A 21760-nucleotide genomic window follows, 5' to 3' on the forward strand; every position below is an offset into this window, starting at 1 on the left:
TTACTTCAGTTGTCTTGTTTGCCGTCTATATCCTAAGACTTAAAAAAAAAAAAAAAAAAAAAAAAGACTTGCAACTTAAAATACTTTTTTATGCCCCAAATTAAGGAATCTTCATTCTTCATTTCTGGGTAACAATTATTATTTTTTAAATTATTATTATTATTATTATTATTATTATTTTTAATGTTTATTTATTTTTGAGAAAGACAGAGACAGAATGAGAGTGGGTTGGGGCAGAGAGAGGGGGAGGCACAGAATCTGAAGCAGGCTCCGAACTGTCAGCACAGAGCCCAATGCGGGGCTCGAACTCACAAGCTGTGAGACCATGACCTGAGCTGAAGTCGGATGCTCACCCGACTGAGCCACCCAGGCGCACCATGGGTAACGATTATTGAAATAGCTATAAACATGTTAATGTCTAAATGTGTACTAATACAGTAGCCACTAGCCACGTGTGGGTATTTCAGTTTAAATGAAGTAGAATTAAATATTCAGTGCCTCAGCCAAGCTGGCTGTGTTTTCAAGTGCTTAATAGTGAAGTGAAGCTGATGGCTACTATATTGGACAGTTCTTTAGAGCTTGCTCGTCCAGAAGATTCGTGTTTTACTAGGAAGTCAGTGTTCTCAGGTAGCTTCTTCCTAACTCCCTTTGTAGACCTATTTCAGCAGCATCTTACTGGATTAATTTAAATAACCAGGCCATCTTTGCATGTGAGGTTTTTAGTTTTCAAAATATAGGAAGACAAAAAAATGTAATATTTTACATAACAGATCGTCTGTTTTCTGTAGGTGATGATTAAAAGTGTCCTTAAAAAACAAGGGAGTCCCTGAATCTTTATGATTGATTGTTAGGGTTTTGGAGTAAGAAGTAACACTGTTTATGTTATTTGGGGGAGGTGAGGAATGATTTGGGGTTTGGTAGTGAATCAGACTTTACTGAGGAATTAGAAAGTGAAGAGAAACATTGACCTGGCACACGTTAAAATTGTTTTTTGTTTGGGCATGTATTATCCTTACTTCCAGTGGCATTAAATACTCACCATAGTGAGTACCGTGGGTCAGGAAGATGAGTACCAGGGTCAGGAAGATGGTTTTTCAATGCTTTCCTTTCCTTTTTCTGGGTGTTTCTCCTCTAAGAAACTGTCAGTAAGTTTTCTGTTCAGTCATCCCACCAAAACCTTTTGAGAATCTGAACTATTATGTAGCCGTATTGGCCTTAAAGTCACTTTTGATACGGTAAAATTATACTGTGATGTACTATGGGGTATTCAATATGATCATTGACTGTAATCTTCTAAGCAGTCAGAATATGTGTTTTTTTTAATATTCTAACATTCATGATGGGTGCAACATCTTAGTCATGAATAAAAATGAGTAAAAATCTGCTTCTAACACGGCTCCTATGGAATTACACACTCTCAGTCCTCTTTTATAGCAGTTTCCAGAAATGTGGCAAAATTCTAAAGTGGTTTGGGTCACTAAAGAATGCTCATTAAAAGTTGGAAATTGCCTGAATTTCAAAATTGGTTGATATATGAAGGCCTGGTATTTTGTAGAGCTTATAGAGTTTGTTTTGCCTCCATAAATGTGCACTGAATTCTTACTTGGAGTTATTTTTTTTTTTCTTTTTTCATATATAGTGCTATTTGCAATAATTTCCTTTGTACTCCCCTGACAAAATACCCATTTTTTTTTTTGTTTCTTTAAACAGAATCTTCCACAATCTGTAATTGAAAATGTTGGAGGAAAAATTTTTACATTTGGATCTTACAGATTAGGAGTACATACAAAAGGTAAATACTGTTTTAATTATCTTGAGACGGAGTACTTGTTTTAGTTCATCATACATCATAATGACACATTCGTCTCAGTTACCTCTGTATCATACAGCTTAGGTTTGCGTGGGAGATAGAGTACTTCAAGGGGCCTAAAGTTGGTTAAGAAGATAAAGATGCCTTCTAAACCTGCACTGTCCAATACAGTATTAAGTAAATGAAAAAAATCAGTTCTGTACAGCATAGGGAATATAGTCAGTAGTATTGCAGTGATGTTGTATAGTAATATGGTGACTGAGAGTGGTGAGCACAGCATAATGTATATATAATGTTGTTGAATCACTGTGTTGTACATCTGAAACTAATACAAGATTGTATGTCAACTGTACTTCAATTAAAAAAAAAAATGCAGTGCCTCCCGTGTTGCAGAGTGCGGATATAGAACATTTTTCTCATCGGAGAGTTCTTTTTTGGACAGTGCTGTTCTCTACATCATTTCCTCTACCTGAAGAAAATGAAGTTGGGAGATCAGAACAAAAATGAATTAAAGCTTTTAAAAAAGACCTGTGGATTTTCTTTTCTGCTTGCTTTTTTTTTTCTCTTCCCCATGCTTTTTTCCCCCCACAGTTGTAAAATACAGTTAAGCAAAAAAACGAGCCAAAACAGTGTGTATCTGCAGCCACTGGTAATCACTGGCAGTATTTTCTCACTTGCACTTGTAGTTTTTTCCTACCCAGTGAAAATGTTGTCATGGCAGAGAACATTTATGGGCTCCTTAATAGTAAGCTCTCGTCTTCATGATCTTATTTATTCCTCAGTACTCTTATTCTTAGCTAACAAATAGAAGTCTGAGACTTAAAGAGGCAGTAGGCTTGGACAGTTTCTCCCAGTCATGTCTTGGCGGAACCAGGATTCTTCAGCCATTAACCACAGGCTTCTGTGTTAAAAGTGTCTGCCAGTGTAGTGTTCTCTTTGTTCTGGCCTCCTTCCTCCCCACCTCCCGCTGCTCCGTGCCAGTGGTAGTTAGTGCATTTGCTTCTGATGTGTCCTGTACGGGTACGCTTTTCTCTTTCATGTATGTGCTAAATATACAGCCTTCAGAGTAATGCCTTAGCTATTGAGTCTTCTAGGAGAATGACTATGTTGACCTGATTCCACATTGATCTCTCCCTTTTAGGATCCTGGTTCTTGATTTAAGTCATCTCTTTTGTGTTTCCCCTATGTACTCTGTGCTGGCCTACTATCAGGCACTGAATTTGTAACAGATATCTTACATTGGCCTGCCTATTTGATTCTTGCCAGTGATCCTTTTTGAAGTTTATTCTATAGGTCCCATTTAGGGTCCAGATAGAGGCCTGTAAATACCAGTCACAGAATGTGTAGAAGAAAACCGTGTGTGTGTGTGTGTGTGTGTGTGTGTGTGTGTGTGTGTGTGTGTGTGGTTTGCTAATGAACATGGCTATGACTAGCAACATCAGGATGTTGGGTGTATTCTTGAAAAGTTCCCCCTCTTCACCATTAAAGTCCTATCTGAGTCCCCTTTGTTTGACTCCCAGGTCACCTGGGCCGCTATAAATAGGATGCTGTAGGAAAAAAGATATCCCATCAATTAAGATGACGTTTTCCCTATATTGACCAGTACTTTCTTTAAGGGGAAGGGCACATTTTTAGAGGCTCACCGGTATAATGTTAACAGAATCTCAACATCAAGTACTGCCATGATAAGATGTAAAATAATTTTCTTGTAATAGTAATTAGTGGTTGATGGGCTTAATTTTTTTTAGGTGCCGATATTGATGCGTTGTGTGTTGCACCAAGACATGTTGATCGAAGTGACTTTTTCACCTCATTCTATGATAAGTTGAAATTACAGGAAGAAGTAAAAGATTTAAGAGTGCGTAAATGTTTGGGGTGAAAGGGGAGGAGTTATAAACATCAGTGAACTGAGTGAATTTTATGGTGTAGCCATCATTTATTGAGCTCTTGCAGTTTGCCAGACCCTTTCAAGTGCTTAACATGTATGCTTGCATTTTACTCTTTACAACAAGTCTGAAATCATAAACTTAATCCCATGAACAGAGTAGGAAATAAGGCAAACAAAATAAACATTAAGCGATGTAGCCACAATGACATATCTGAGTGGCAGAAATCAAGGATTTGAACCTAGGTTTGTCTGATTCAAGAGCCTAGTGTCTTAAAGCTAGTTGCTGAGAACCTAGTCTTTGTCAGGCATTTTGCTAAATTATGTATAAGCAGTTTCAGATAATCCCATTCACTTACAATTGCTAAAACTAGTATAGGTCTAATCTGTACTTGCAGCGACACTGAGTTTGTTTAATTTTCTTACAGGCTGTTGAAGAGGCATTTGTACCAGTTATCAAACTGTGTTTTGATGGGATAGAGGTAAGGCAGTTCTTGCTGTGTGTAATTTTGATTGGGGTAGGCTGAAAGTTTATTTTAATTGCTGAGTTGGTATGATACTAAAATTTTTTTGGGGGGATGCCTAGGTGGCTCAGTCGGTTAAGCGTCCGACTTCAGCTCAGGTCACGATCTCACAGTTTGTGAGTTTGGGCCCCGCATCGGGCTCTGTGCTGACAGCTTAGAGCCTGGAGCCTGCCTCGAATTCTGTGACTCCCTCTCTCTCTGTTCCTCCCCCGCCCATGCTCTGTCACTCTCTCTCCTTCAAAAATAAATAAAAACATAAAAATTAAAATTTTTTAACGGAATTGACTCCCTGTTCTTTGTACAATATCAGTTTTAGTCTTTTAAAAAGAGCCTCATGAAATTGAGAGCTAAAATATAGGCAGCAATAATGCAACATTGACTTTGAAATGCTTCTGTGGAACCATTTACTTGGTAGGTTCTCCACATGCAAATTTTATAGACTTTTAGTCTCATTAAGGCAATAACACAATCTATTTTTGCTAGAACTTTGCCTTGACCTCATTTAAATGAAATATTTAAGAAGTTTAGAGAAAACTGTGACCTGATATTGTGTATGCAGAGATATTTTCTGGGAGGGGAGGATTTAGGAGTTCAAATTCTTGAGATGACACTCATTTCTGTCTGCTACTTTCCACATTTGTAGAGAAGGCAGTTGGAACAAAGCTGATAAGACAGTGAAGCGCCTTCAGTTACCTGTGTCACTTCTGCCGTATGTAATGGTGCTGGGAAGCCACTGGTAGTCATAGTGCAGATTGTAAAATTCTGAAAACTGGAAGGGTAATGCTTTATTGTTTACAAAAAAAGCGACTTCTATAATTGCTACATAAGATGCCCAGCTCCATCGTCCTTGAAAAGTAGATATAAAATAAGTACACGTTAAATGTTAAATTTAGTAAAGGTCCTTAATAAGTTGACATAAAATGTTAAATTGATTGAAGGTTTGTCAGGTTTAGATAGATTTGTTGTCAATGTTCAAATAAATATAAAACCGTCTGTAACGTATAGCAGTGCCCTGTTTTTCCCAAAGGAACGTTATCAAACGATAGGAGGTTGTGTTTTGGTGGAAGACCCAACTCAATTGTGTAAACTTTTCAAGATGGAGATGAAAATCAAATAGTTACTCGAAATATTTAATGTATTCGTTTTCTGTCCATACGTTATATAAAAAAAAAACAGTTTTCGGGAATGTGTTTACATTGCAACATTTTAAAAATCATTTTATCCTAACTTTTTTTTTTTTTTTAATTTTTTTTTCAACGTTTATTTATTTTTGGGACAGAGAGAGACAGAGCATGAACGGGGGAGGGGCAGAGAGAGAGGGAGACACAGAATCGGAAACAGGCTCCAGGCTCAGAGCCCGACGCGGGGCTCGAACTCACGGACCGCGAGATCGTGACCTGGCTGAAGTCGGACGCTTAAACGACTGCGCCACCCAGGCGCCCCCTAACTTTTTTTTTTTTAAGTTTATTTTTATTAGAGAGAGAGTGAGAGCGTGTGTGCGCCATGCACCAGTCGGGGAGGGGCAGAGAGGTGAGAGAGACAGTCCCAAGTAGGGTCCACGCTCAGCGCAGAGCCTAACACGGGGCTTAATCCCATGATCGGGAGATCATCTTAATGGACTGAGCCAGCCGGCCACCCCCATTTTATCCTAACTTTAATTAGCAGTCTCCTTGAGTTGCTTTTTGAGGTATCTGTTTTTGTAAGCACATGATCATTATTTCTGTCTATATTGGAGGAGCTATTTGGATGTTGGAATTTGTTTCAATGGAACTTTTTTTTTTAATTGTTTTTAATGTTTGTTTATTCTTGAGAGAGAGACAGAGCATGAGCAGGGGAGGGGCAGAGAGAGAGAGAGGGGGGGAGACACAGAATCTGAAGCACGTTCCAGGCTCTGAGCTGTCAGCCTAGAGCCCGAAGCGGGGCTTGAACTCACAAGCCGTGAGATCATAACTTGAGCTGAAGGTTGTACGCCTAACCGACTCAGCCACCCAGGCGCCCCTCATTGGAACTTTTATCCTGTGCCACGAGGAATTATTTATAAAAGTGTACAGCTGTTTTTCTGGTCTATAGGTGCATGTTTGAGTGATTTTTCACAATAAGCTCTTAAAATACTGCTTTTTAAATTGATACTCTAAGAGGCTTATTTTAGACATAGACAGCATCCGAAGTTTTAGAACCATGAAATCATGCCCTCAGGAATAACAACCAAATCCATGCCGTTTCTTTGTGCTGTCACCTTTTCTTGAGGAAAAGGGAAAAAGTGTTGTCCGTTTCATTCTCTAAGCCTTCAGAATTAGCTAGTGTTTTTTTTTTTTTGGGTTGTTTCTATTTAGTCAAAACTAAGTTGGGGAAACATAGTGTAATGTTACAGATATGTAAGTTCTTAAACATAAGGAGCCCCCTTTTTACTGGCAGCTGTATTTGGGCTAAATGTAGGGATACTGGCCTTGTATTTGGGCACTGTATTGTTTCATATATGATCAATTCACAGTTCATATAGAGGGAGAACTAAACAGTTAATTTTTGCGTTAATGAACTTTAGTAAATAAAACTTAGTAAGCATGACTAAAATGACAAGTAGGTATTTATTCAAGTTCTCTTTCATAGTGCTATGTTTTAACATCTGATTAAAATACCTGTGGTACAGGGGCGCCTGGGTGGCTCAGTCGGTTAAGCGTCTGACTTCGGCTCAGGTCATGATCTCGCAGTTCGTGAGTTCAAGCCCCGCGTCAGGCTCTGGGCTGACGGCTCAGAGCCTGGAGCCTGTTTCAGATTCTGTGTCTCCCTCTCTCTCTTACCCTCTCCCCGTTCATACTCTGTCTCTCTCTGTCTCAAAAATAAGTAAACATTAAAAAAAAAAATTAAAAAAAAAATACCTGTGGTACAGATTCGTGTTGTTTGGCCTTTTGGAGGCGTTGTCATGTTTATAGTTGATGAGAAGATCCTGGCTTTAAAGAGTATTAAGTGTTTTGTTTTTTTAAAGAAATGCCTTAAAAATAGTTTGATGTATATGGAACATTGAGTTTTGTTTTTGTTCTAGATTGATATTTTGTTTGCAAGATTAGCACTGCAGACTATTCCGGAAGACTTGGACTTACGAGACGACAGTCTGCTTAAGAATTTAGACATAAGATGCATAAGAAGTCTTAACGGTATGTTAAAACCCACTTCCGTTTGTGTAGTAGCTGTTCTTGTCAAATATGAAATCGTTTTTAACTCAGATTTTATAATGGAGCTTTTTATAGCCATGCTATTTACCCATAGCGAGTCAGATAAAATACACGTTACTTAATAGCTAGACTGCCAGAGGGAATTTATTTTATTCACTGGTATCTTGAACTGTTAACATGTTTTCTTTCTGGGACATTTAAAGACTGACATCTGTACTCTGTTGCTAGTGGTGTCGGTTTCACTGTATAACCGAATTAGTTGTGATGATGATGATGATCCTTTGTAACCTTTTCAGATGTTGTGTTTAAAGGGGTTAATTTTGAACACTGTTGTATTTATGTTGCTTGTTGCCTTGCTGTCAAAGAATAATTCTTGGAAACTTAGGGGGAGGAAAACCTTCTCAGCATATCTGGACTGGAAGACGTTTTAATTTATCTGATGAAAGTTTGAGATGAGGTAGATTATAGTTCAGACTCTTTGGTTTATGGTAATACTTGTGATAGGAGATACAAGTTTTAGGTTTTTTATTTGCTTTTTAAATCAGTTAATATTACTGATTCTGTGAAATGTTTTTATTTAAGTTTGACATCAGTCTTAGAAAATTGAAAAGAAATATGGTCATTAAACTTTTGATGATTTAATGTTCTGTTTTTTCACTCCCTGTTAATCAGGTTGCAGGGTAACCGATGAAATTTTACATCTAGTACCAAACATTGACAACTTCAGGTTAACTCTGAGAGCTATCAAACTGTGGGCCAAACGTGAGTTCAGAATTTGTTGGCTAGCTTATTAAAAATGTTTAAACTTTTGTTCAACACTAACTTTTCTTTTTGCTTTTCCCTTATCAACAGGCCACAACATCTATTCCAATATATTAGGTTTCCTCGGTGGTGTTTCCTGGGCTATGCTAGTAGCAAGAACTTGCCAGCTTTATCCAAATGCAATAGCGTCAACTCTTGTACATAAATTTTTCTTGGTATTTTCTAAATGGTATGTGTTTAGATTATATTAAAATAAAATTGATTGTAGACACTGAAGTTTAGTCTTATTTCTATGACATTTCTGCAGCTGGTTTCAGATTGAAATTTTAGTTCATGATGTAGCCATTTAGGTAGACTTGGGGAGATCATATTGTGTAGAAAATGGCAAGCCTAAATTCCGTTCCTTTTCCCTGGCTTTCCCAGGATAGTAAGGCAGGTGCTTTTTGTGCTTCCTTATCCTGCAAATAAACCCTGAATTTTAGCTGTCATGTCTGCTAAAATCCAATGAATGGTATCCGTTTCAGGAACTTTGGATAAAATTTATATATACCACTTCTTTTACTCTTTGGATTCTTCTAAACCTATAGGTCATTAGTTTTGGGAATTGTTTTTTGTTTCAGTTGCCCATTTATCTTTGGCAAAGCATTAAAAATGTAATTGTATGTAAAAAGCTTTTAAGAATATAAACGTGTAAAAAATGGCAATTTGTCATCCCTCGGAGATTAGTCATTGACCCAGGAGAGTTTTTTTTTTTTTTTCCCTTAAAGCTTCCTCATTTCATTATGTTCACATTTGTCAAACATTATTTCTTTTAGAAAAGTAAGATAAAAAATTATTGCCAATTCGTATTAGTTTCTTTGGCCTAAAAGATTCAGTTTCTTGATTTTTAATCAAATTGGTATCAGAGATTTGTCTTCCCACTCTATACCTACGAACCCCTGTACCTACTCCCTCTGCAAAAACAGTTCTTTTTAATTACTTTTATAAAAATTTGAGTTATTGGAAATATAATTTAGAACTATGCCACACTTCTCAGTACACATTCTGTTATTTACAGATTTGATAGCACTTAATCACATATAATCAATTTTGAGGAGATTGACTACAGGATGTCAGGATTTCTGTAATGTTACACATACATAGCAAACAATATTTCTAAAAAGCTAAGCTTGATACTAAGGGTGGCAAATGTTTTCCAATTTTTAAACACTTCAATAAAGGACTGAGGTAGCTAACTCATAGAATGCATCTTGAAAACAACGTATTTGCGTCACAAGGTTTCATTACACATATTCATGTTAACAACTTTTAAGTCGTGAGATAGAGAAAAATTTTCCAAATCAATTTCTGTAATTATTCATATTCCTTTGCCTAAATGAGTGAACTTTTTCATCCTCACTTGTCTTTGAACATAGCTAGTATAAAGAGAGGATTTTTATCTTTCAAGAGGGATTTATCCTGTTGAAGGTTGAGGTGAACACATCAAATGCCCTGGGATAGTACTGAAGAAAAAAAGAATAATGCTTTATCAGTTCTTTGAGAGTCAGAGAAGATGTTTTGACTTCAGCCTAAGAAAGCTACCAAATGGTTTAAGTTAATTTCATAGAGGAAAAGTATTTTGAGTGGTGTTAACATCAACAGAAAGGAGTAAGAGATTATATATATCAAGAGGGCAAAATGAATGAAGAAGGATCACATTCACAAATGCTGTATGTTTAACAAAATACGTTTAGATGGTAATATCCAATAGTCTTATCAAGTGCTACAATCTTTTTAAACAGGGAATGGCCAAATCCAGTGCTATTGAAACAGCCTGAAGAATGCAATCTTAATTTGCCTGTATGGGACCCAAGGGTTAGTGTATTATTTTTTCCCCTACAAATTCGCACTGTGCAATAACAAGTAAAAATCATCTGCATAATCTTCAGGGAGACTTCCCATCCTTTTACGTATGAGTGGACATGTCCGTATTACACTTTTTTTTTTTAGATAACATCAACTATAATTGTCCTCTGATGTGAGAAGCATAATTATGTACCCTGTAAACTCCATTTAATTGTACATAGTTTATAATATCAAGTTCACTAACATTTTAATTTATTCTACATAGAACTACCTTGTAAGTCAAAGTTGTGTGGGCATTTGTGCTTAAAAAAAAAAATAAAAGATACTCAAAATTCCTGTATTTTTTTATTTGATCTAAATGTTAAAATTGGGTTGTGGTAGGAGAACTGTCTAATGTTTACGTGTGGCAGATAACTTCTAAGCAGTATCGCTCTGATTATTATGATGTAATTTTAAAAATTGGTTGGGATATTTCAGATTACAAAAACCTGGTTGGGCTAAAAGAAGAGCTTCTTTTCTGCTTTATGGGAAATTACGACCTTTATCGCTTACTCAGTTTAAATGTTAACAAGCAATTTTTTAATTGATAAACATAGGTTTCAATAAGACTTTAAGGTCTATAGATTCGATTTTCTACATTAATTTGCTGTCTTATTGCAGTATAATGTCAGTTTTAAATTCTGTTAATTACATCAAGCTATGTATTTTCAAGTTTTCCAAACCCCAAGCATTTAATTTTGGAAGGATGTGAGTTTACCATTTCCTTTGTGGAAATATGTCACGTATCATTAGTATACAGATTAAGTTATTAAGTCATTTCATTTTTTTCTTAAAATGGTACCACCATGGGTAACCTAGTCTCCGCATGTGTTAATAAGTTTATACGTCCTTTAAGTTAACGGTACATTAAAAACTACGTTTCCATCTTGTTTAAAATTTGTTTTGCACAGAACACTGTTAGGACGTTTCCGAAAAGTATAATTATGTGTGCATCCCCATTTCTGTTGTTGAAAAAAGAAAAACTAAACATCAGTAGATGCCCAACTAGAACTTTTTTTGCTCGACAGGTACACTATTTAAGGTTGCCAGAATAGTCATGCCCAAATGATTGAAGCAAACCTTTAGTGTAGACCAAATCTCTGATTCTATAAAGAAATTCTGTAAAAACGATGTCTCCTTACATGGTTTTTCTTTCTCAACTCCAGCTATGAGTGAACTAAAATTTAATCATTGGTTCAGTTTAACAAGGGGTAAAAAGTCCAAGTATCTGTTGCATATGTACTTGAAGAAACTGATTGGCTGTTGTTGTATGTAGGTAAACCCCAGTGATAGGTACCATCTTATGCCTATAATTACACCAGCATACCCACAACAGAACTCCACGTACAATGTGTCCGTTTCAACACGGATGGTCATGGTTGAGGAGTTTAAACAAGGTAAGTGTTTATCCTTATGCTCTCCTTTATACACGAAGGATTTACATACCATTGTAGACCCAGTTATACAGTTGAAATTGAAGAAAGCATTCACTGAAGTGGGTTTTGGTGTTTATTGATTGATTACAGTATATATTTGAGAAGTGACTTGAAAAGCTCCATTCAATTCCTTTGAGGCAAATTATGTTTGATTATATACTGGAAAGTTAACCAGTTTAAAGCTGTCTCCTTGGCTGTGCCTTTACGGGCTTAGTGCCATACCATTGCCATGTACAGTTTTAAATGCTACCAGTTTGTCTCCACTGGGTGACGTGAGAGATGCTTTTTACCAGGCACTGTATATACTTGGAAAGAGCTTTGAGCAGGATTGGGGCCAAAGTGCCTATTATTTTGGAAAAACCTCTAAACTTCCATTCGCAGCAGTACTGTTAATTTCATTGCCTAAAAACGTCTTTGAGGGAAGTAGCTGAAACAGGATTGTTTGATTTGCTTGATAATAGTCAAGGAAACAGAATTAGCTGTACCACTACCGGCTTCAAACTCAGAAGTGTAAGATTCTTTTCTGTAGTCTGAAGAGGCTCTTCATGGGAGGATGTCGCTTAGGAACATTAGGAAGCTTGTTTTTAGAAAGGCAAGAATCAGAGCTTTGGGGAAATTTTTCTTTCTTGGTTAACGACAGTGCTTCAGTTTTTGGAGAGAGTCATCCTATGAGCATGGCATTTAGAGTAATGGTAATTTACCAGAAACCTGGCTCTGAAAAAATCCTCCAGCTTTCTGAAAAGTGTGTACGTATGTAAGAGTCTCTGTGCTGTAAAGTCGATAGACCAAAATCGCTATTTGTTAAAGTTATGATTTTAGGATCATAGTGAATGCATGTGGTATGTTTAAGATCTTTAAAATTTTAGATTGTTAGACCGAAGCATGCCAACATTTTAATATGTTTTTAATTTAGGTCTTGCTATCACAGATGAAATTTTGCTGAGTAAGGCAGAGTGGTCCAAACTTTTTGAAGCTCCAAACTTCTTTCAAAAGTACAAGTATGTATTTTAAGGCATGTCAGACATGTTACTCTCTTAAGTAATGGTTTAATGGTAGCATATGTGACCTCTCTTCTTGCTAGGCTAATGTAGTTTAAATTTTCCTTCCTGTCACAAAGGTTGTATTGATTTTAGTAAACCCCTTATTTTTTCTTTGTTGAGGTGAAGTGTAGCCCCTACCGTTTGCTACCTGGTGTAACCCAACTCCCACGTATGTAGCAACATCCATTCTGTAGGCGTCTCAGTCGTCACCTGAACTCTCAATCTGTATGCTTTGGCAAAGGAGTGAGCAGTTGAAATCTGTAGTTACTGTTCTCTCTTAGGAAACTATTTCCAGCCAGCTCTGGAAACTTACCATTGAGATCCTATATGAACATAGGCAGAGCTAATAAAATGTCAACATAGAGTCAGGAAAGGGTTTCTAGTAAGTAAAGCACATGATTGGCCTACCATTTCCCCCTAATGTTAATAAAGCCCCTTCCGACATTGCTACAAATAATTTTCTTGGGATCTAAGTGGGTGTAATATTTTTTACTAATGGTTTTAATATAATGATAATACCATAGTACAGGTTAAAAGCCTGATTGTGTTGGTTTTGATGAAAATTGTAAGTTATAATAAATCTTACTTTTTAAAACGAAAAAAACGGACTTGCACTTTTATTTGCCCTGAGCTGAAAACTTGCCAAAGTCCCACTTAAAAATTTTTTTTTCTTTAATGCTTGAAACTTTCCTGACCATTTGATCTTGTGTTGGATTGTGTTTTGTAATAATCTAAGCAAGGTTGCTTTATGCTATTTCCCCAATTAAAAACAAGAATGATGACCTTCATGATGTCTCTGTGTTTTGTTTCTGTATCTTTTGCATGAAAAAGCAATATGGAGCCAGCTTAATTGTTGTGTTCTGGGAGCACTGCGTTGTCAGTAAAAAACTTAAATAGCATAACATTGAATGCTCATGTTTATTATTCCCCGTAAGTTTGTGCTTTTCCATTTGGCAGATTTTTTTTTTGTTTTTTTTTTTGTTTTTGTTTTTATTTTAACCAATGTTGAGGAAGTACCTTTTGAACATTTAAACTAATAAACATATATTCTGATACTTTAAAAACTACAACATCAAAGTACTTAATTACTTGTATGGAGAATAAGGAAGCAACTGGTTTTGTAGAAAAGTATCAGCATCTCTTAATCCCTGAGAATCAAAGACGAAATTAGATTCATTCTTCCTATCACTTCCTGGTAGAACTCCAGGTGGGTAGAATGAGGTTTCTGAAATGGCTTCCTTCACTTGAAGAAAGATTAATTGTTGAAATTTGAAACCTTGATAGTGTCATCTATTTGAATAAATTTGCATTACTAGAGCTTTGAAGGTTTTTTTTTTTTTAAACCTTGCTTAATCTTTTTTCTTTTAAAAGTTTTGAGCTGTCCTTTAACTGACACCAAACGGTCCCTATAAGGTCTTCAATGGACTGATTAAAAGGTTACAGATTATTTACTGAATTCTCTTGAAACAAATCATTTTAGGTGATCAAAAATGACTTCAAGCATGATGAGATATGAGGAAGTAGCAACAAATAGAGGGCATTCTATCAGAAAAATTTAAGTTTTAGCTGTGAGTCCTGGGAAAACAGATTTGAAAGCATGACAATAATGGGCTAGTTTCATCTTCCAAATCCTATTTGTATTTTTAACTTCTCCCAAAATGTTTTTCTTTAGAATAGTCTAGTGCTTACTATCATTAGAACGTGCAGTTAGTCACAGGTTTGAAGTTTTCCTTTTAACGTATCACGTGTAATACCCCCCAAGTGGGCTGTACAACTGAATCGAAATCCTTAGTTGTCTCTTGAGTCAGAGTTGGCTTAGTGTGTCCTGAAACCAGGGCCGTTGGTTATGTATTGGATCTTAGGTTGTAATATCCCTGCCTGTCATTCTTGGAAGGGTGGGAACCATGGGGGAAATTTCATTTGTCTTACAAAGCAGACAAATCCATCTTCCAGATGATCTCGGTGTTCTTTGAGAAAAAGGGATAACCTCGCTCTGTTCAATTTTAAATAGCTACAAGAAGATAATTCTCATGTTTTTCCTTTAAGATTATTCAGGTTGACACATAGCAATAAAGGTAATCATCGTTGACATAGGAAATGTGAATACTTCATTCAGGTGTTCCATTTCAATTGGAAAAAGGAGGAGAGGTAACAGGGAGGGGCCAACATGTTCTCTAGGGTGTAGGATTATAATTTCAAGGTGTATGTGTGAATAGAATAATTAGCCTTAAAATGTTTTAAAAACTTAAAATACTAAACTGTAAACTTTTGTTTCTGAATTAAAGATGGAATTGTGAGGAGTTTTCTCTAAGATGATTATATTTTTCAGTGCACATATCTGAGTTGTAGTTTACCCAAGTACAATATTCTGATGAAATGGCCAGGAAACCTACTTACATACTATATTTTGGTTGGAAATAGTTATTAGGTAATAAAAGCAACTAAATTGTTCTTAGGAATTTTTAAATAGGTTTTAATTCATTTGGGATACATTTTTATAGTGAAAAAAAATTTTTTGGGGGGAAACATACTTTAAGTTTGGGTCAAGTTAATGACCATTGCATTAAGGCTTCAAAAGTGTCTCCTGAAAGCATTTGAACATCTTAAGCAAATTATAGTAGCAGTTGGAAATAGGGGATCACATTCTTTAGGACAGCAATAAGAAGATATTATGTAGTCTAAATTTTGAAGTACTTCTTGGTTTTTCTATTCTCTGGTACAGATCTTAGGAATTGAATACCAGTTTTGGTTTTTAAAACTTTGTTAACAAACTTGGTTGGGATTTGGTTTCTGTTTCTTAGTTGGATGAGTCTTTGTTTTATAAATGGATTCCAAATGGCAGGTTATTTCTGTTGAATGTAATTACTGTATTTAATATCTTCTACTTTAAATTTGCTTAAATGTGGCTGAGTGAAGGATATAACAAGAGTAGATTACCACGCCCCCCCCCCCCCCCCCGCATTGCAATAAGAACCAGTTTGAACTCTTTAAACTTGGAAATTTTAAACTTTAAATTGCCAACAAAATTATGTTCCAATGGATTGTATGTTTTGCCTCTGTAAATAGAGAACATTTGTTGTACTGAAGACTAAGGCGGTGATTAAGAACATCCATTTTAAGTGTTGTAAGAGTAGTTTAGAGACTGAGAGTTTTGTCCCCTGTACTAGGTGAATGCAGACATCTTGCTTTTTTTGTTTTTGTGTACATGCCTGCTTTTATAGTTTGTTGTCTCCTGTTGTAAGTTGTTAGACTTCTGTGAGCTCTTTCTCCATCTTCTCTCCCCCCCCCCCCCCCCCAACTGTTGCCCATTTCCAATCTCCCAGGGACTGGAAATAAGGTGACTGAGCTTGTTAGGATTTTAGTGGACTTAAGAGCATTTAAGGGCTCTGAGTGGGTTTCTGTGTTCGTAAGATGCATGAGCTTTTAGTGCTTTTATGTGACTTTTATTAACTTTTATTTACTTAGGCCATCTGTGTTTGTCCTATTTGGTTTGATCCAAATAATGCAGAACAAAGTAAACTGGTGGTGAAGGAAGTACTGGTCTGTATGGTTTGAACTGCGTATTCACGTACCTGTCTCCGTGTTTCCACATTTACATATGCTGCCTGTGTTCCCTTAAGTTTATAAGTATTTGAAGCCAACTCATTTGAACCTCACAGTTCCCCTGCCAGTAAGAGATGTTATTTTTCAGAGGACGCACACAAGTCTCGCACCTGGGTCACATAGCGATGAAGAATCGTGACTAGTTTTTAAATACTTAATGAGCGTAAATAATAAGCAAACAAATGGAATATTTTAAGGAAGAATGGTTAAAAAATGTATTTTAACTTCCCAAATTTTCTCTATCCCCTGCCTAAATGTTTTTTCTCTCTCGCTCTCTTTTTTTTTTTTTTTCCAGATGACTGATTTGAACTGGGGTTAGTAGTTTTTTTTTCCTGGCCTAGGTCAGGCGTTCCGCTTTTGGCCTGAAAACCTCATTCGTCAGATGTGAACAATAAGGGGTTCAGCCTTTTAAAAGAGTAAACTAATTTAAAAATTTTCGTCATACCCCAGCTTTCCAAACTAGTAACTATCCTTGGTAATGGTGTGAGTTTGCTTTCTGTGAGGTAGTTTCTGGTGAGAAGTTTGGCTTCTAGCACCTCTGAGATGGGTTCTGTAGAAGAGTATATTGGATGAAAGTTTTTTGGTATTATAAAATTATATGGATTATACTCTAGTTGTAAATAGTTTGATTTAAAAAGATTAAAAATAGGTATTTAGTTCTGATGGTATTTTGTGAAATGAAAACTTGCCTTTTCTCTGATGGAATTGGATTCCGCATAAAAATCAGATTTCTGTGTTGATCTCACGTTAGTGAAGTCTGCTTTTTTTTTTTTTTTAATAGAAGTTTACACTCTTCCTTGAATAAAATCCTGAGGCCTACCTTCAGTATTCAGTTTAATTTTTGCTACCTTTTAATTTGAGTTAAAAAGCATGATGTGTTTGAACTGTTTTGAACTTACTGATAGAATATGTGTATTTAGTGATCCTGTTTTTGTGTCCAAAGCCATGGTGCGTTACTTCAATTAAAACATGTTTGTTTTAATATATTTTAGTGAGCAGCTTATAGATAGAAAGCACTCCATCAGAGTCTTTGGACCAAACCCATCAGTTCATGTTTATTCATTGTCCTTGAATTAAGCTGCTTTGGGGTAATTATTTATAAAATCACTCTTTTTTTTTTTTTTTTTTTTTTTAGAAGAATTAAACTCACCAGTAGTTAGAAACTTGTGAAAATTAGCTTTTATGATTTTATGGACATACTGAGATTGCGATCCCCCCTTGCTAAATTGATGCTGATCTGTAACTGTCGCAAAGCTATTACATTATGGTATTAATATCCAGCACAAAGCAGTTAAATAAAATAAATAGCATGTTGTCTTTATCTCCAAAGGCATTATATTGTACTTCTAGCAAGTGCGCCAACAGAAAAACAGCGCCTAGAATGGTGAGTATAAGATTAGACTTTACAGAAAAAATAAGCAAAAGTCAGATAGCTACAGAGCACAGTAGGAGATGGGAGGAGGTTGTGCTCCCATCCAGTTTGGTTTGATTCATAAGCCGAGCTTTACTACTTGAAATGGAAGTAGAGGAATTTGGGGATCCATACACCATTTCCGTTTTTATTTCTCCATAAGGAGATCCACGTATCGCTAACTGTATGTTTAAGGTGCTTTGTTTTAGTGTCCTGATTTTTATCCTTTAAATATTTGCGGGGATGTCTTTTGTAACCTTCTTAGTTTGAAATGTGGCTTGGTTCTCCTTCCTCAGTTTTTGCATCAGCATTTTTGGTTAGAGCATGAGACTGGTTTTATCTGTGGACGTTCAGATGGTTGAACTGCTCTCACGTGTGTTTAAGTGTGAACTTCCTGTTACTGCTTTGCATAAACATACTTGACTTTGTGCATTTTATTTTATTTTTTAAATTAACCAGAATTTTCATTAATACTAAGTGACATTTGTTCAGGGTGGGCTTGGTGGAATCAAAAATCCGAATCCTGGTTGGAAGTTTGGAGAAGAACGAATTTATTACACTGGCTCATGTGAATCCCCAGTCATTTCCAGCACCCAAAGAAAATCCTGACAAGTAAGCAGTCTTCTAACTTAATCTAGTTTCCTCCTCTCCCTTTCAGCTTTTACTCATAGAAGCTTTTTATAGTCGATTTTTAATAACTAGAGTCCCTATTCCGTTGATCAGATAAGGCACAACACCAATTTGAGATTTATAGTTTAGGTTTTCCGCATCAGAAACCTTGAAGAGAAAAACTATTTCTTGAGAAAAATCAATGCTAAAATAAATTGTTTTTTCTGATAATAGTCTAATGATGAGGTACCTATTAACTAATTAGAGTTCAAATTATGCAGATCTGCCTTTTAGCATTTCTTTACATTCCCCCCCCCCCCACCTTACTGTGCTGTGCTTGTTAGAATAGCTGCTATACCAAATATGTCTTGCTGTTTATCTTAATTTTTTAAAAAAGAACATGCTTTCATTTGACCTCGCAAAAATCCGATTTGTGATGGATTCTGGAACATTGAGAAGATCTGTTAATAAAAGGCTCATGTTTTTCTTTTAAGAGTCTTTTATAGGTCAGTTTCTGGTTCAGTGGTTGCTGTATTATTACTCATACAAAATCTACTTTGCTTTATACTTTGTTGCATTTGGAACGTGAAGGGAGTTTGAGTAGCGAGCTTTAAAAAAATAAAGTAGCATTAAAGAAAGATTGAAAAATAGAAGTAATTGATCATTTGAGATTATGCTGCAGTGGTTTAGCTGTTATTCTGATTTGTTTATACATGTTATTTCCTGTTGCAGTCCTGTAAATGAGTTGTATATTTGAGCTTTTTGTAATTTTTTGTTGCTGTAATCTAAATTACTAAAAGACTGATATTTTCAGTAGATTATTAAGTCTACTGATAGAGATTCAAAAGTAGCTGAATCACCCATTGTTCCTGTTGTTATGCTGTAGTCACATTATTGTCCGTGCCACGTTTTTGATTGAGTTGTAACATTTTAAGGAATGTATGTTAAGTTCTAGTTAAATTTTTATATCTAGAATCACCTTTTTTGTTTCAGATTTTTCTAAAATGCATTATTCCTTTTCCCTCTTCAGTTTGAACATAGTTTTTGTACTTTGGTACTTTCGGGTCATTTTTTTTATACTTTGGTACTTTCGGGTCATTTTTTTGTACTTTGGTACTTTCGGGTCGTTAACGTTGGTCGTCAGCACCCTGTTTATATAGGGTCAGGGTTAGGGGCGGGAATGACAGGCATGGGGGAGGGCTTGGAGTAGTGATCGGGTTTGGGTTTAGAACTTAGTTTGCTTATACATTTGTATCCTGTTTTCCCACGTACCTCAGATTGTAACCACATTGCTAACATTTTCATGAAATAAACTAGTAACGCTTTTCTTACTTTGCAGGGAAGAATTTCGCACGATGTGGGTGATTGGGTTAGTGTTTAAAAAAACAGAAAACTCTGAAAATCTCAGTGTTGATCTCACCTATGATATTCAGTCTTTCACAGATACAGGTATATCTCTACTGGGATGATCAAAACCCATAACTTGCATATTTGAATTTGTCTTCATGTATACCATAGCGATATTTGCAGTAACTGTTAATTTACTTGGGAATATTGAACAGTGGTTATCAAAATAATCTTAATTAATGTTTTTGGATTAGGTATTAGTTTTGGTCATGTCTAAGATAAAAATGATTTTTTCATATTGTAGATTTAAAGTTAAGGAGGACCATTTAAAATTTGTTCACAATTACTTATAAAATTGGATGCCACTTGAGTATTGATTGTGTGAAGGACTGAGTCTGTGTCTGACTGCCTCAGTGATCTTGAACTTTAGACATTTTCAAAGCTAGACATCTGGTAACTTGAGGAAATTTTATTCTCTGTGTCAAATAATAGACTCCAGTGTTGATTCATGGGTAGAGAATAGGGTGATTAGAGCTACATTTCACATTAACCTATACCCTGAGATAGAAGGTAGTCCAGTTTAACTAAAGTGCACATGGTGGGTGTAGTTCACAGAACCTAAGGCTGTTCTGTGTATGTATGTGTGTGTGTGTGTGTGTGTGTGTGTGTGTATAGGTGCACAACTTTCCAAGAGGATGGTGAATGCACACGGAGAGAGTGATGAGTAGGGACTAACTCTTTTTTTCCTCTTACACATCTCCTTTTCTCCCCATTAAAAAAAAAGTTTAGTGTATGTCATTTTCACCTGTCCCCAATAAGGAGTTTTCCCCTAAGAACCTTTAGCTGTAACATTAAACATTTTATACCTCCTTAGAGGAGAGACAGAAATCGGTCCAGTTTGTTAAAAAGTCAGTATCGTACACTAAGTGTGAAGAAATGAAAGGAAAAGAGTGTGTCTTTCGGTGTGTAAATGCTCAGGTGCGGTGACTAGGAGGCAGACTCAAGTAGTCAGGTGATTACACGTATGTGTAGAATCGCCAGCAGCGTGACATCTGTGAGTTCCTGCAGGTGCTCTCTGTTGTGACCCAAGAGACCGCCAGCGGCAGGATTGCCATTGGTGACACAGCGGCTAAAGTTTCCAGTAAATTGAAAGGTGAACTCTAAATGAGACACCTGGTAGTTGTCTTCTTGAAAAATTCAGATTAAAAACACTCTGTTTCTTATGTAAAATTGAGCTGATTTCTTGGTTCAAATAATTGGTAAGCAAGTTTTTCATTTCTAGGGATGTAAGTGGGATGTGGCACATTTCTTTATTGTGGGGAACATTGAAGGGTATTTAGTGTCCCTGGCAGTGGTAACCCTTAATTGCTGTGACCACGAAAACATTCCTCCACATTTCTTAGCATGTGCTTTGGAGGGTGATAACTTCACTTGCTGAACACCGCAGAATGTTTTTTTCCAAAGTAAAAATTCTGATGTCGACTTAAACTATTTATAAACTAACAAATCATGTAGAGATACTTGAATTAGAAAATTGGTTTTGTGCATTTCATCTAAGTTTAGCTGTTTATCAAAGATTGTGCTAATGAACCATCAAGATTTTAAAGGACTTGTAGTTATTTTGGGAAGGAAGTGTTTAGTTTTCCTGTATCTTGAAACATTTTAATGGAATACTTGGTGAGATTTTCTCAGAAAACAAGTTTAATATGTTCAGTACTCCAATTCTTAACTTCTAGTCTCTTCCACCTTCTCTTCAGATCTTTTTAATCTCAGGTATTGGCAACTATATCCCTGTATTTGTGCAAGCTAGAAATCTTGGAGTCCTCCAGGGCTCCTGTTTTTCTCATACTTGATACTGATGCATTAAAAAATCCTTTTGCCTCTACTTGTAGTATTCATTGAGATTCCTGCTACTAATTGCTATCTCTGTTGCCGTCACATCAGTCCAGGCCCTTTGTCATTGCTCTGTTGTATTACTGCCGTTACTACAGTTTCCCCGGCCTGACCTCGCCCAGCTGTTAATAGAATAATAGCTATTTTCAGTCAGCGTCCAAAATGATACTAAGCCAGATCATGTCTCACCAGCTTAAAACCTATAATGGCTACCTGTCTCATTTGGAATAAAAGTCTCAGGCCTTCCTTTCTGTGGTTTGCAAGCTTTTACCTGATCTGGCCTTCTCACTATGCCTCTGGCCTCGTTTCCTGTTGTAAGTTCAGAATCCTTTATCCACATATCTCAGGGCCAGGAAGGTAATAAAGTTAGTAAGTAAGATTCCTAG

General features: G+C 36.2%; 1 protein-coding gene across 10 annotated transcripts in view; it reads left to right on the forward strand.

Moving 5' to 3' along the window:
* Nucleotides 1–21760, forward strand: part of PAPOLA (poly(A) polymerase alpha) — a 61980-nt gene that overhangs the window by 19955 nt on the left and 20265 nt on the right. For all 10 annotated transcript variants that reach the window (XM_030319927.2, XM_032593457.1, XM_032593458.1 and 7 more), the window contains exons 4-15: nt 1711–1792; nt 3559–3668; nt 4124–4177; nt 7260–7371; nt 8062–8151; nt 8242–8380; nt 9933–10005; nt 11312–11432; nt 12385–12469; nt 17445–17498; nt 18018–18137; nt 19474–19583. In XM_030319927.2, the coding sequence (XP_030175787.1) occupies nt 1711–1792; nt 3559–3668; nt 4124–4177; nt 7260–7371; nt 8062–8151; nt 8242–8380; nt 9933–10005; nt 11312–11432; nt 12385–12469; nt 17445–17498; nt 18018–18137; nt 19474–19583 (1150 nt within the window). The remainder of the gene's footprint in view (nt 1–1710; nt 1793–3558; nt 3669–4123; nt 4178–7259; nt 7372–8061; nt 8152–8241; nt 8381–9932; nt 10006–11311; nt 11433–12384; nt 12470–17444; nt 17499–18017; nt 18138–19473; nt 19584–21760) is intronic.

This window comes from Lynx canadensis, chromosome B3 (assembly GCF_007474595.2).
Source record: "Lynx canadensis isolate LIC74 chromosome B3, mLynCan4.pri.v2, whole genome shotgun sequence".
In the NCBI taxonomy this organism is placed as follows: Eukaryota; Metazoa; Chordata; class Mammalia; order Carnivora; family Felidae; genus Lynx; species Lynx canadensis.